Consider the following 15,150-nt stretch of genomic DNA (forward strand, 5'->3'; position numbering starts at 1 on the left):
CATCTCACTGCTGATTTAAGTGTCCCTTTTTTTTTTTTTTGTGTGTATGCATATTTCAATATTACTTTTAATGCCAGATTTGAATGTTCCTTTTGTGTGATGTTGTTTAAAGCTTTGAAAATCACAATAAATATACTATAAAAAAATATATATGTAATTGTTATATTCGTAATATTTTTCTGTTGAAATGTGACTTTGACTTCACAAAAAAATTAGATGAATAAAACAATTTTGGTCAAAATTGTGCCTCATTTAATTTTTTGGTATGCGTAACAACAACTGATTAATCACAACACAAATAACATCAAAGATTTACAATAAAAAATAACATTACAGATCAACAGTAAGACAGAAGGCTGAACTGATTGTTAAAGACAAGATAAGTGTAATTTAAGGTATGCATTCATGCATTTGCTATAATATATATCCAAGTTCTCTTTCATTCCATCTCAGAAACCCATCCAACACAGCCTTGAGAGGTTGGGGCTGCATCTGGCATAATCTGCTTCCAGATGCCATCATATATGGATCTGGCTGTGGTCCTACACAACAGAAACACAACACACAAAAGTTAGACATAAGTGCATAACTACATTTAAATTTAATTCATTATATCTGCTGTAACCATAATTTGGTTAGTCATAACATCAAGAAAAAAAACTTAACTTGCTCTCACAAAGCAACAAAAAGTTAAATTATTCACCTGTATATGCCTTGTACAGTGTGGACCTCAGACCGTCCCTGCCAACTGTTTTGGGCTTTTGCACCACCAGCTCACTAACCGGTTCAGGATGGATTCCCTTATAAATAAAAGGCAAAAAGCAATTACAGTCTGTAGTCACTACTGGGGGTGTTTTTATAATAATTTATAGTTGTTATGGATACAGATCCATTCTTAAATCATAATGATAATTTGATCACAAACCCACCTGTGCTCTTGGTCTGTGCCATCTTTGCAAGCCACTCGTGCAGGCCAGGAGGGGGAGCAGCCTGCTGACCCAGCTGTGAATAATGTGCGGTCTGGAACAGGATGGCAAAAGGATGTCATTGCAGAATCCTTTACCAGCTGCACAACTGCAGGAGAAAGCTTTCAGGTTGGCACTTTCTGCATCCATCCAGTGATATCTAACCACAATAAATTAAATAGGTTACAATTAAGACATACTTATGTTGCTACATCAATGTAACACTAAACTATAACTGTCAGTAGGGTGACCAGATTTGAGTTAGTAAAAAAGAGGAGTGAAGTGAGTTTGTGAGATATTTCATTTAGAGTAATTGGTGTGCAGAGCTGCATACATAAAGCAAATATGATTGCATTTCATCTATGTTCAATGTTATTTTAGTATATAAGTATCAAAAAAGAGGACATGTCCAGGAAAAGAGGACGTCTGGTCACCCTACTTTCAGAAAAATAATACTAATAGTAAGTGAAGAAAGTGCCGCAACCGCAGCAAAAAGAATGAAGACGCAAACGGGCAACTTAACATTTCTTATTTACAGCTTCACCAAATTTTTGGGTGTTCTCATGCCTTTTCACTTAAACATACACACCACATATTCACTGCGATGTGTTATACCTTATATTACAAATAACACCAGGATTTACAGTTGACGTAAACAAACACACAGAGTTACCGGTGATGCGGCTATGGCTAAGCTAGCTGAAGCTTACCTTGGTAATGGTGGATAAACTCTTCGTGGACGAATTTATATCCCTTGTCCAATTTGTTTCCTTTAGTGGACGAATGCATCTTCACACTATTCATCACATCGGCGCTGATGACCTTCGGAACACAACCCAGACTCTTCGAAAACACTCTAGGCTCTGCCATTCTCCGCCAGCGAAGCACAAACCGGAACTAAGTTTACACGTTGCTGACGTGTTTCCGGTTTTTTGCGAAAAAGGTCTATTGCACACACTTGCTGCCAGCTCCAGTCTACAAACAGCACAGAAGTGTCGTTGACCTTTGACTTTGGGAAAAGGCCTCCATCCTGCTTTTTTTTAAAAAAGCCCCTTTAGCGCCACATACAAACGAAAACTCGTCCTAGGGATTTTTTGCCATTGTCTCGTAACTTCTTAGGCATTCATAGCAAGGTGATGCGGACAAATCATTACGTGTAAGTGACACGACCTATGGTTTGGCTGCCATTTTGTGCCAAAATCTGCCATTTTGAGATTTTCGCGATTTTACACAGTATGGAAAAAGGAACTTTTTTTCGAGCGATTTTGACGAAATTTGACTCGCTTGTCCCTAGCGTAAGTCTACAATCACCTCTGGAGTTTCGTCGACCTATGACCTCGGGAAAAGGCAGCCATCTTGAATTTTCTATAAAAAACACCTTTACCACCGGATTCAAACGTAAACTTGTCGTTGGAATTTTCATCGATCGTCTTGAAACTTTTTGGGAATCAATGGCAAGCTAATGTGGAAAAAATGTTGGAATTAGAAGTTGTAGATTTTGAACGGCGTGTATGTGGCAAGCTAGCAAAGTGGCGCACTGTTATAACTCCCATGCATTTCAATACAATACAGTGAAAATTGAATGCATGCATCCATGCCTGAAACTGAATACATTGAAAAAGACTGGAAATGGACATAAAAGGAATGTGGGCGTGGTTAGCATAAAACCACTGTTGCTAAGGACAACAAAAAGTTTATTTTTCCGATTTGTCTGAAACTGACATCGATCTGTTCGTCATCAAAAGGTGACCAAAACACAAAATGGTTGCTATGGAGATAAAATTAACAGAAAAGACGCCATTTTGAAAAAAGTGGATTTTTTACCAACTTATGACATATAGCTCTCACCAATGGAGCAATGTGTTTTTCTGAGTCAGTTGATGATGTTGATCGCTAAGCTAGCCCTTCGAGCCACGTTAGCATAGCTAGCATAGTTAGCATAGCTAGCATAGTTAGCATAATTAGCATTTTAGGTAATGTGTTTTTCTGAGTCAGTTGATGATGCTGATCGCTATACTAGCACTTTTAGCCACTTTAGCATAGGTAGCATTGTTAGCATTATTAGCATCTTGAGGAATGTGTTTTTCTGAGTCAGTCAATGATGCTGATCACAATGCTAGCACTTTAAGACACATTGGCATAGCTAGCAAAATTAGCATAGTTAGCATTATTAGCATATGCAGCTTTGACTAGCCCTCGTCAAAGGTGGGCGGTGAGGGCGGTGAGGGCTGCAGTGGTGCTAGAGTTGGGCGTGGAAGGCGGGTTGCGTCTGTGGGCCATACAACGCCGCTTGCGGCTTTAATTTTTAATTATCTTAACTGAAGCAAATAATTAAGTTAGATCAACAAAGTTTATCTTTCCAACATCCATATGTGGTCTTCTCACCCTCTCATGGTGAAAAAAGTATTATCTGAGCTTCTTCATCCACTAAATTATCTTCAAATGGACACGTCATGCTGCTTCACCTCTCTGAAAACAAACTAAAGTTCAACTAAACCTGCTCCAGACCAGGTTATGTTCAGAGCATGAGTTGCCATGGCAACTTGACATACCCTGAAACATACCTCCATTTCTGGAACCGAAAGCTGAGGTTATCAACTTCCTTAGCCTCAAACTTATTGTGGGGGTTAGCATAACCCACTTCCTGGAAAAAAACCCAGCACCGCAAGGGATTCTGGGATACTATTCCATTTGCCTGTCTGGACGTATTTGGGTTTAAGTGTGGGTTTTTGACCAAATGTGTTTAGTTGTTTAGCTGTTTTACAGTGTTTTGCCGAGTTATTTTGTCCAACTATGCTTAAGTCTCTGCACCATGAGTCAGACAGAGAAGAGGATGATGAGTTTATATAGCACCCCATGTGTGTTATGTTGTAATGATGCTGTCGGAAAATTGAAAAATGGAAGACTGTTCACTGTGAAAATTTGTTTTTTTCTTTTTATTGTTATAAAAATGTGTATATCTGCCGGCTCAAACTTAGACATATGAGATTTCAAGAATTACAATAAATTAAGATGGAAAAAATATTAATTGAATTGGATTAATATGACATTTAGTTAGATAAATATGTAAATTTGAGTTGTATAAACAATTCTTGAGTTTTATAGAAGAAAGAAATTAGGTTGAATAAATTTAACTCAATTACTTGTTACCAATAGAAGTACAGTGATCCCTTGCTATATCACGGTTTACTTTTCACGGTTTCGCTACTTCACGGATTTGGATTGTGCATTGTGTTCTGCATTCTGATTGGCTAAAAAGTCACTCAGCGAGTAGCTCAAGAATGGGACCCTTTGATGAGCCGTTCATTACAGTTCTCCAACATAATCGATGGTGGCATGTCCGTGTATAAGGATCTTTAGCAAAGAAGAAAAAAGAGCGACAACTGCCTATCACTATGTTCCTCTCCCGAACAAACACACCTGCAGCTGCACCGCGGGCTTCAGAAGGAAAAAACGCTGCACAGGATGCAGCGGCTCAGTATGAAGAGCAGTGAAAAAGTAGACCGGAGTCACTATCTGTCCCACTGTACTTTTTTATTTTTTTCATAATCATTTTAAATTTTCCTCCGTTTAATCCACTCGGGTCGCGGTGGGCGGGGCTAATCTCCGCAATTTAAAGCCTTCTTTTCTTATCGATGATTGAAATTATTATTTGACAGCACACTACAGAAGTTATTTGTTGAAAAAACGTTTCTAAAGTACTTTTATTTGTTAAAAAAACAATTGATTTAGCCTGTTAAATGGTTTGTTCTTTCTTTTCAATGTATAATAGTGAATTTCATTGTATAATAATTGTAAAAAAATAAAGGTTTCTACTTCACGGGTTTTGCTTATCACGGGTTCTATTTGGAACGTAACCCCCGCGATAATCAAGGGATCACTGTAATTCATTTAATTTGGGAAAATTGGATAAGTTATATATATATATGCGTCACAATGAAAATGGAAATGAGATAGAAATTCGTCCGTTTACCTAGTCCGTTCTACTACTCCAAGCAGAAACTCTTTCTGTTGCTGATGAGCCATGTTACTTTTTTGATGGGCGCATAATCTTCATACGCCGTCATTTTGACTCCGTCTCAGTCACTGGACTATGGCGCTCTCTTTTTTTCACCATGCGTTTCCATGGTAACTCCGGAAATCGGCGATCCATTGAGAATGTCTTTATGTACTCGCCGTGCACGTGCATTAACCCAGGGTTACTAAGTCGAGCGCAATCACGCCAACTCATATCCGGTCTTCTGGACCCGACATACCCAGAGTAAGCAAATTCAGGCGGATTTCCGCCAGAGTTCAGGGTTAAAGTCAGGGTAGTGTAACCCTTGTGCTTTAACATTGGGAGTTGGGTCATCTAGACCCACTAGACAGTGCGCTAAACCTTTTTTCTTCGATGATTTGTGATCTTCACTGGTGTCCATGGATTCCATTAAGTCTTTCCACCTTTATCCACCTTTGTCATGGTAGGGAGAACACGCCAATGTGAGGGTGGGGTCATCTAAGATAGCACAAGGGTTACACATGCTTCCTAGAATACCCCCAGTGGGGTATTTCAGTAAGCGGATATGAGATGGCGTAATTACGCTCGACTTGGTAAACCTGGGTTAATGCACGTGCACGTTGAGTATATAAAGACATTCTCAATGGATCTCAATGGATTTCCGGAGTCAACATGGAAACGCGTAGAGAAAAAAAGAGAGCTTCAATGATACAGAGTTTTTTCGGAGATTAATGACGGCGTATGAAGATTATACGCCCATCAAAAAAGTAAAACGGCTGCATCATCCAAAGAAAGTGTTTTTGCTTGTAGTAGAACAACAGACAAAGTAAACGCACAAATTTCTGATCTTATTTCCATTTTCCTTGTGACGCATATATATATAACTTATACAATTTTGCCAACTTAAATGAATTACTTCTATTGGTAACAAATAATTGAGTTAAATTTATTCAACCTAATTTCTTACGTCTATAAAACTCAATAATTGTTTATACAACTCAAATTTACATATTTATCTAACTAAATGTCACATTACTCCATTAATCTTTTTATCATCTTAATTACTTATACTTCTTGAACTCTCATATGTCTAAGTTTGAGCCGGCAGATGTGCTCATTTTTATAACAATAAAAAGGACTGAAAAAAAGGCACGGAGTGCAAAAATTCATTAACCCTTGTGCTATCCTAGGCATTTTAACATTGGGAGTTGAGTCATCTAGACCCACTAGACAGTGCGCTGAACCTTTTTTCTTCAATGATTTGTGATCTTCACTGGTGTCCATGGATTACGTGAAATCTTTCCACCTTTATCCACCTTTGTCATGGTAGGGAGAACACGTCAATGGAAGGGTTGGGTCATAGGATAGCACAAGGGTTAAAGATACTCTTGTAATTTAAAAGTTTGATCTAAATGCATTTACTCTAAAAAACAATGCTTAAAACAACAAAAACTTAGGGAGATGATATCAGCTGTTCGTCAATAAGACTGACAGATAGAGAGGTCAAGGTCTGATGATTGCTGATAAAAGTGACATAAATGAATGGAAACTTTCCAGAAACTGTCAATCATATCTACTGAATTAGCTGACTTAGATTGCTGTAGTCAAGCAAAACAGACCTGACAACTATGTGAACTGGTCACATAATTATTAACCACAAGTGTTGGTGCAACTGTGACTTTGGCCACAGTAATACCCCTGCAGCCGAAGGTGTTAGACAGCAGATGGTCCTGAACTACCACAAATATGGATGTCAAGGAGCATAAACTCAGCCTGAAACGGGAAGTGGGGCTGATGGGAGCAGTGTCTCTCATAGGAGGGACGATGATTGGATCCGGGATCTTCATGTCCCCCCAGACGGTGCTAAGTAGTATCGGCAGCCCTGGTGCCAGTTTGTTGGTGTGGGCATGTTGCGGATTACTGGTCATAACGGTGTCTTTCTGTTATGCTGAGCTGGGCACTGTCATAGAAGAATCAGGAGGAGAATACATCTACATCCTCAGGACTTCAGGTCCTGTCATTGCTTTCATGCTTGTTTTCAGCTCTGTAATATTTGTCAGACCTGCTGGTATTGTTGGCATTTCACTGAGTTTTGCTCGGTATGTGCTGGCACCCTTTTATCCTGAATGCCCCCCTCCAGTTTTGCTGTTGAAATGTGTGGCTGCAGCTGCTATTTTAACTTTAGCTCTTGTTAACAGCATGAATGTTCGCTTTTCCATGTCAGTGCAAGTGTTTTTCACGCTGGCTAAAGTTCTAGCTTTGGCAGTTATCATAATTGGAGGGTTGGTGATGTTGGTCAGAGGACACAATTACAACTTTAAAGACACCTTTGAAAACACAAACTTGGGGATTAATTCCATCGGAATTGCATTATACCAAGGACTGTGGTCTTATGATGGATGGAACAATCTAAATTATGTTACTGAGGAGCTGAAACGTCCTGAGGTAGGAAACAGTTTGCTTGTCGGTAAATGTTTATCTGCTCAAAACAAAGTTCATAAACCCAAATTTTCATGTATTTATGCAGGTTTTTGGGTTGTTCGGGCCTGTAGACATAATAAGCAACTACATCTTAACCCATTGATGTATGAATTAAGAAAGCCTTAATTAAGACTTCTGTAAACATATAAACCTTTCTTGTTTTAATATATTAAAAAACAATTAAAAACAATTTCTGTGTAAGTATCCCTTGTGCTATCCCAGGCACTTTAACATTGGGAGTGGGGTCATCTAGACCACACAAGACAGTGTGCTAAACTTTTTTCTTCAATGATTTGTGATCTTCACTGGTGTCCATGGATTCCATGAAATCCTCTTCACCTTTATCCACCTTTGTCACGGAAGGGATAACACACTAATGTAAGGGTTGGGTCATAGGATTGCACAAGTGAACAGTTTTAGGCCTAAATTAGAAAACCAATTACACTTAGCCATGGAAAATTCCCAAACTGGAGAAACATTATTGTGACAGTATTACCAAGACATTATTTTTGCATGTTGGAAGAAAACACAAACTGATATATTAGTCTCTTTATCTCCTGACATTCTGTTTTCATCAAGCATCGTCACACACAGTGGCACACTGCATAACATGCGGATGTAGCATGTCATCCGTGTGCATGCAGCATCACGACATCTATTGGCATTTTTACCTCAATGAGTTGGGGTCATCCTTCTCACTTTCTGCGACTTGACTGCCTGTATCTCCATCGTCTCTTATTTCTTTCATTAGATGCATGGTTGATCATAATTTTCTATATATTGTACATAAAAAAACGTAATTTTCCGAACTAATATTATCCTTTACCAGAGTCACAAGAACAGGCAGACATCTGGTTCCAAATGGAGCAGGTTTGTTAGCTCAGCTAAAAGTCCACAAAGCTAAATCAGGGTCAGGCTGGCAGTAGTCGATAACAGCAGGCATTTATCGACTACTGCCAGCCAGAAGAGTAACAGGATGATCACAATAGAGGGTCGGGGCAGGCAGCAGGCAAACAGAGACAGGATCAGGAGACAGAAGATCAAGTCTAAATATAACATATACTGAGAAAACACAAACTGATATATTACTTCCTCAGTAAGGAAGGAAGAATGGCACAAACAACGCTTTGCTCAGATCAGTTTATTGTTAACTGCTGGATGAAGAAACAGAACGACATAACGAGGTTAATCAAACTTTAATGTGTTTAGTAAACAATTACTCTTAACCCTTGTGCTATCCTATGACCCAACCCTTCCATTGACGTGTTCTCCCTACCATGACAAAGGTGGATAAAGGTGGAAAGATTTCACGTAATCCATGGACACCAGTGAAGATCACAAATCATTGAAGAAAAAAGGTTCAGCGCACTGTCTAGTGGGTCTAGATGACTCAACTCCCAATGTTAAAATGCCTAGGATAGCACAAGGGTTAAAGAAGTGCACTCTTTTTTTAAATTGTGCATTGACCTAAATATGAAAAAGCATGGTTAATAAAAAGCTTAGAGATTCATCAATATCACAGATTATTGTTATTTTGCCAGATCTCACATTCTACACAACATGTGTAAAACTAAAGGCCCAGGGGCCAAATGTGCCCCGCCATGTCATTTTACGTGGCCCGCGAGAGCAACAAAGTTTTATAATGTCTTATAATAAATGTTTTTTGTAGTCTATTACATTTATGTGCAGCTGCTGTAATTATTCAATGTTTGCAGGTCTTATGTGTGTGTATGCAGACAAATTGTTGTCATCAAACCATCAGGATGCAAGGCTGTATGCAGCCTTTTTTTGTCAAATGTTACACTATAATGTTCTTTCTAGCTCAGTTTGATGTTATTTTTCTTTATTCACTTGGACAGCTTCATCCGTCATTAATGGAGTTATGGGTTTTAATAAGCGGACACAATTTAAAAGGATTTACGTTAGAGTAACAAGCAAACGTATGTTTTCTATGTAACTGTAATTGTCACTTTAAAAAGTTATAATAAATAAATGAAGAATTATTTATCATCAAGGAGTAGTTACATTTATTTTTCATTACATTTAGTTATATTTATAACTACACCCCTGCTCTACACTTTCTGGGAAAACAGTATAAAAAAATTAATCTAATGTTTATGTTTTTTTGCAGGTGAATCTTCCCAGAGCGCTGCTGATAGCGATTTCTTCGGTAACTGCTTTATACCTGATGGTGAATGTGAGCTACCTGGCAGTTATAACTCCAAAAGAGCTCATGACCTCCACTGCTGTAGCTGTAACCTGGGGGTAAGTACCCAGTGTGATTGTTTCATTTCATAGGAAATCAGTTTCCCTGTTTTATTCCTTCTATAGACATACACGAGCAGTAAAAATAAAGAAAATGAAAAAAAGCATTCATATTAAAATAATTTGTCAGTCTTGTACACTATATTTTAAAAAAGGATAATGAAATTTGTCTGATCTTCACAGGAATAAGGTGTTAGGCAGTTGGGGTTGGATTATGTCCGTGGCTGCGGCTTTATCTGCTTTTGGTTCTTTAAATGGGACCTTCTTCAGTGGAGGTCGTGTTTGCTTTGTAGCTGCCAGGGAAGGGCACATGGTAGGCTTAAATGTTTTTGTTTGTTTTGTCATTTGATTAAGCAGCATTGATTAAAATAAGGTCACAGAAGATTTAATCTGAGACTGTTTGTTTTGTAGCCGGAAATTCTGTCCATGGCTCATGTCAACCGACTAACTCCATCTCCAGCGCTGATCTTAACCACTGTAATTTCTCTAGTGGTCCTAATCCCTGGAGACTTTCAGAGTATTGTGAACTACTTCAGGTGACATATCTCTGCTTCTATTTTTATGGCCCACAGCAGCAGTCACTGACTGCAGGGACCATATTGTTTTCACTGTTGGAACGATTTCGGCGCCTTTCAGCAAAAATGTGACCCCCACCGCATACTCGAAAGGTCACCAAAATGTCCACACACCTGGGATAAATTGAAATTAATTTTCCACAAAGTCAACTTCATCCCCCCGAAGACGATGACATCACGGCAAGGGATACCGTAAAAAAAAAGGAATGGGCCGAAAATCCTGCATACACCACAGAAGTGTGGTTGACCTTTGGCCATCGTGCTTTTTTTTAAAAAGCCCCTTTAGGGCCACATACAAACGAAAACTTCTCCTAGGGATTTTTAGCGATTGCCTCATAAATTCTCAGACATCCATAGCAAGGTGCTGCGGACAAAATGTTGCAATTAGAAGTTGTAAATTTTGAACGGCGCGTGGCAAATTCGCAACCGTTGCGATCTTAGCTAGCTCGCACATTCTGTATCGGAATGTAATGAAAATGAAATATGCAATTCCTTGGCCCAAGCTGAACAAAACTATGTTACAGACGACAAGATCAATAAAGGAATGTGGGCTTGGAAAGCAACTGACGTCTATCTGTTCGTCATCCCAAGGCAATGAAAATATAAAATGGTTGCTATGGAGATAAAATCAACAGAAAAGTCGCTATTTTGATAAAGGTGGATTTTCTATGAACTTATAATATGTAGCCCTCACCAATGAAGCAAAGTGTTTTTCTGAGTCAGTTAATGATGCCGATCGCAATGCTTGCACTTTTAGCTACATTAGCAAAACTACTAAAAATTTGCATTATTAGCATATGCATTTTTTACCAGCCTTGATTGAAGGTGGGCTGCAATGGCGGCGTTGCTGAGTAGAAGTGGGCAGCGAAGCCCAGCGGTGGTGCGTAGAGCCGGGCGGTGGGTGCGGGTTGCTACTGCGGGCCATACAACGCCCCTTGCGGCTTTAATTTTATATTTAAACCACCACCTTTTTGTTTTTCTCTTACTGGTCTGTTCAATTCTGCTTCAGTTTCACAGCCTGGTTTTTCTACGGCATCACTTTGGGAGGGCTAATTTACCTGAAAATCAAAATGAAAAATATCCCTCGACCATTCAGCGTGAGTGTTTAAAAAATCTAGTTTTGACCTTATTGTATTCAGAAACTGTAGTAATGATTGTCTCTTTACTTCTCAGGTTCCAATAATGATCCCGATACTGGTCCTCCTTGTGGCAATTTTTCTGGTTTTGGCTCCCATTTTAGACAATCCTCAGATTGAATACCTTTATGTAGCTTTGTTTATATCAAGCGGTGCTATAATCTACATACCTTTGATCCATTTCAAGCTGCTCCCTGGTCCGCTCAGAAAGATGACTCTGTTTCTGCAGCTGTTTTTGGAGGTCGCTCCTGCAGACAAAAACCCGTGATTGTGACTTAACCTTTAACCAGTTTGTTGGTTACTAATTTTTCAGTAAAAAACAAACAAACAAATAGCACCAACATAGTTTGAGATAGGCTGGGTCTGTTATTTAACATGTTCTTAGAATTGTGCAGTGTTAATCTTTTGTCTTAATTTCTTAGCAAATGTACATTTTGCACAAAGAAACTTAAAAAAAAAGTTTTAATTGAAACGGTCTAACAAATTTCAAATTTGTTCTCAAAACAGTTAGCTAAGCAGTTAGCCAATGTCTTCTAAATTTTCAAGTGGTCAGAGTGTAAACTCTTTATCATCATCATCATCGTCATCATCATCATCATCATCATCATCATCATCATCATCATCATCATCATCATCACCATCATCATTATCACCATCCTATTTATAAAATGGTTTAACAAAATTAAAATATGAACAAGATGCTGTACATCAAAAATTTAACGTCATAAAACTGTGAAGTTTAATTAACAGTTAGTTCAGAAGCACAACATTACTGCCCACTTCAAAATACTGCAGTTTGGTTTGTTCTGTTTTGAAGTTATATTTTTTGGTAAATTTGAAGGCAGTTATTTGTGAAAAAAGTTTTTGAAATATGTTTTTGCTTCTATCATGGAGTGCGTGAACACAGAGCTGATATTGTAGTCTATTTTTTAAACCAGATTAATTAAATTAAATAATTTCCCACAGCACACTGGTTGAAAACCACTGCTTTGAGTCACACTTTCTAAAAATGAAAAGGCATAATTAAATAAAAGTCAAAGTCAAAGTCAGCTTTATTGTCAAGTATGCTGCATCCATAAGACATACAGCACAGATGAAATTGCTTTCCTCTCACCCCACAGTGCAAGCAGCACATAAAATAATAAATAAACGACTTAAAAATAGATAAAAAGACAGTCATAGTAGGAAGAATAACAATAGTCTAAACAGTGCTAAAGAACAGTGGCATGTTTAAAGTGGCAGTTTAAAGTGACGTCAGTGCTGAGAACAGTAAGTGGATGAGTCAGTGATGGCAGTCTTTGGTGATGATGATATTCGGAAATGGTGTGAAGTTTTCAATGAGAGCTGGTAGGATGGAGTGGAGGGGCCAGGGGGCGGAGGGCAGGGAGGGAGTTGAGTGTCCTTATTGCCTGATGGAGGAAACTGTCCTTGAGTCTGCTGGTTCTGGCCTGCATACTTTGCAGCCTCCTCCCAGATGGCAGCAGGTTAAAGTGTCTCTGGGATGGGTGTGAGGGGTCCCTTGTAATCCTGATGGCTTTGCGGGTGAGGCGGGAGCGATAAATGTCCGAGAGGCCAGTAAGAGGGACACCAACGATCTTCTCAGCTGTTTTCACAATGTGCTGCAGTCTTCCGGCAGGACGCGTTGCAGGCTCCGTACCACACGGTGATGCAGCTGGTCAGGAAGCTCTCGATGGCGCCCCTGTAAAAGGTCTGCATGATGGGGGGAGGAGCTCTGGCCCTCTTCAGTTTGCGGAGGAAGTACAGGCGTTGTTGGGATTTTTTGGCCAGTGATGTAGTGTTGTGGTTCCAAGACAGGTCGTCGGAGATGTGCACCCCCAGGAACTTGGTGCAGCTCACCCTTTCCACAGCAGCACCATTGACGATCAGTGGAGCATGCTGGGTGGGAGTTCTCCGGAAGTCCACAACCATCTCCTTTGTCTTCTCCACATTCAGGTGGAGATTGTTGTCTTTGCACCACAGAGCCAGCCTGTTCACCTCACTCCTGTAGGGGGTCTCGTCGTCGTTGTTGTTGATGAGACCCACCACTGTTGTGTCATCCGCAAACTTGATGAAGAGGTTGGAGCTTGATGTTGGGGTGCAGTCGTAAGTCAGCAGAGTGAAGAGAAGGGGGCTCAGCACACATCCTTGGGGGACCCCTGTGTTAATTGTGATGGTGCTGGAGGTGTTGTTGCCAACACGGACTCCCTGTGGTCTCCCTGTCAGAAAGTCCAGCAGCCAGTTACACAGGGAGGTGTTGAGTCCTAGCTGGTCTAGCTTGTAGATGAGCTGCTGGGGGATGACTGTATCAAAGGCGGAGCTGAAGTCAATGAACAGCATTCTGACATGAGAGTCTTTTGTTTCCAGGTGAGTGAGGGCTGAGTGGAGGGCTGTAGAGATGGCATCATCGGTCGAACGGTTAGACCGGTATGCAAACTGGTAGGGGTCCAGAGTGGGGGGGAGGGTGAACTTGATGTGCTGCATGACCAGCCGCTCAAAGCACTTCATGAGAATGGGGGTGAGAGCGATTGGGCGGTAGTCATTGTAGCAGGAGGGAGAGGACTTCTTTGGGACTGGGATGATGGTGGTGGCTTTAAAGCATGACGGGACAACAGCCTGGCTCAGTGAGAGGTTGAAGATGTCGGTGATGACATCTGTCAGTTCATCAGCACAGTTCCTCAGGACACAGCATGGAATGTTGTCAGGTCCTGGGGCTCTCTGTGGCTTAATCCTTCCCAGTGAGCGCCTCACGCTGTTCTGTGATAGCATCAGCACCAGGTCACTGGGAGGGGGAGGAGTCTTCTGTGCCGGGATGCTGTTGTCTGCCTCGAAGCGGGCAAAGAAGGTGTTTAGCTGGTCCAGCAGAGGGGTTGAATAGTCGCAGGCCTGTGGGGCGGGCTTGTAATCCGTGATGGTCTGGATGCCCCGCCACAGGTTCCTGGTGTCACCACTGTCACTGAAGCGGGCAGCCATCCTCCTGGAGTGCTCCTTCTTGGCCAGCCTGATGCCTCGTGACAGGTTGGCCCTGGCTGTTCTCAGACCAGCTTCATAAAAAAGATATCTTGAAATTATAAAAGCCTTTTGATCTTCCAAGCAATGATCTTATATTTTATATTAGACCACTGACAGAAAGTGAGGCAGATCAGGATTACAGAATCCCTCCGAACACCCAGCCACCCCTGTACCGGTTGGTGGCCAATCCAACTTGGGCTGACAAGCCACCGAAGTCATTGCGGAAGACAGGATTCAACGTGACCACCATCCCCTTGGTGTGTACATGGATGTCATATAATAAGAGGGTGCAGTTAAAATTAGTGTAAAGGGGCAAAATGGATGCCTCCGTCCACCAACAGCTTCATCCAATCACCCAATTACTCCTTCCAAAAGAAGATGGCTTGTGGTAACCCAGTCCCCAGACCCTCTCCTAGGTGTGGACGTACTAGGTGAACAGTGCGGCAAGGAGACCGTGGGGCACACCAGCCCCACCTCCAGCCACATAATCCTGCGCGGTCAGTGAGGAATTAGGTTAGACACGCCCCCGAGGGTGCAGAGCCAGGATCCCCTGAGTACAGGGGATTGTCAGGTTAGGTCAGGTCTGAGATGATTCCACTTTTATGAAATAACACGGTATCCTCATTGAAAGTAGCCAAACGAAGATGGTTACACTGTGGTCATAAAGTGGTCACCAACAATATTCCTGTAGGCTGTCACTTTGCTTAATTGGTACTAAGGGG

General features: G+C 40.8%; 1 protein-coding gene and 1 long non-coding RNA gene across 4 annotated transcripts; one reads left to right on the forward strand and one right to left on the reverse strand.

Moving 5' to 3' along the window:
- Positions 1-229: 229 nt before the first annotated feature.
- On the reverse strand, positions 230-11,646 carry LOC144988980 (uncharacterized). Of its 3 annotated transcripts, none has more exons than XR_013653097.1 (4): positions 11,590-11,646; positions 930-1,020; positions 704-800; positions 230-542 (listed from the first exon to the last, which is right to left on the reverse strand). It is a non-coding gene; the product is annotated as an uncharacterized LOC144988980 (long non-coding RNA). The 3 variants fall into 3 exon arrangements; XR_013653096.1 differs by lacking the exon at positions 11,590-11,646 and adding an exon at positions 1,676-1,788; XR_013653095.1 differs by lacking the exon at positions 11,590-11,646 and having other exon boundaries at positions 930-1,067.
- On the forward strand, positions 6,585-12,385 carry zmp:0000001267 (b(0,+)-type amino acid transporter 1). The gene is made up of 6 exons (XM_004084668.5): positions 6,585-7,407; positions 9,575-9,708; positions 9,892-10,021; positions 10,120-10,244; positions 11,293-11,380; positions 11,457-12,385. The coding sequence occupies exons 1-6, from the start codon at positions 6,709-6,711 to the stop codon at positions 11,685-11,687; spliced, it is 1,407 nt and encodes a 468-aa protein (XP_004084716.1). The 5' UTR covers positions 6,585-6,708; the 3' UTR covers positions 11,688-12,385.
- Positions 12,386-15,150: the final 2,765 nt, after the last annotated feature.

This window comes from Oryzias latipes, chromosome 22 (assembly GCF_053564925.1).
Source record: "Oryzias latipes strain Hd-rR chromosome 22, Olatipes_Hd-rR_3.1".
In the NCBI taxonomy this organism is placed as follows: domain Eukaryota; kingdom Metazoa; phylum Chordata; class Actinopteri; order Beloniformes; family Adrianichthyidae; genus Oryzias; species Oryzias latipes.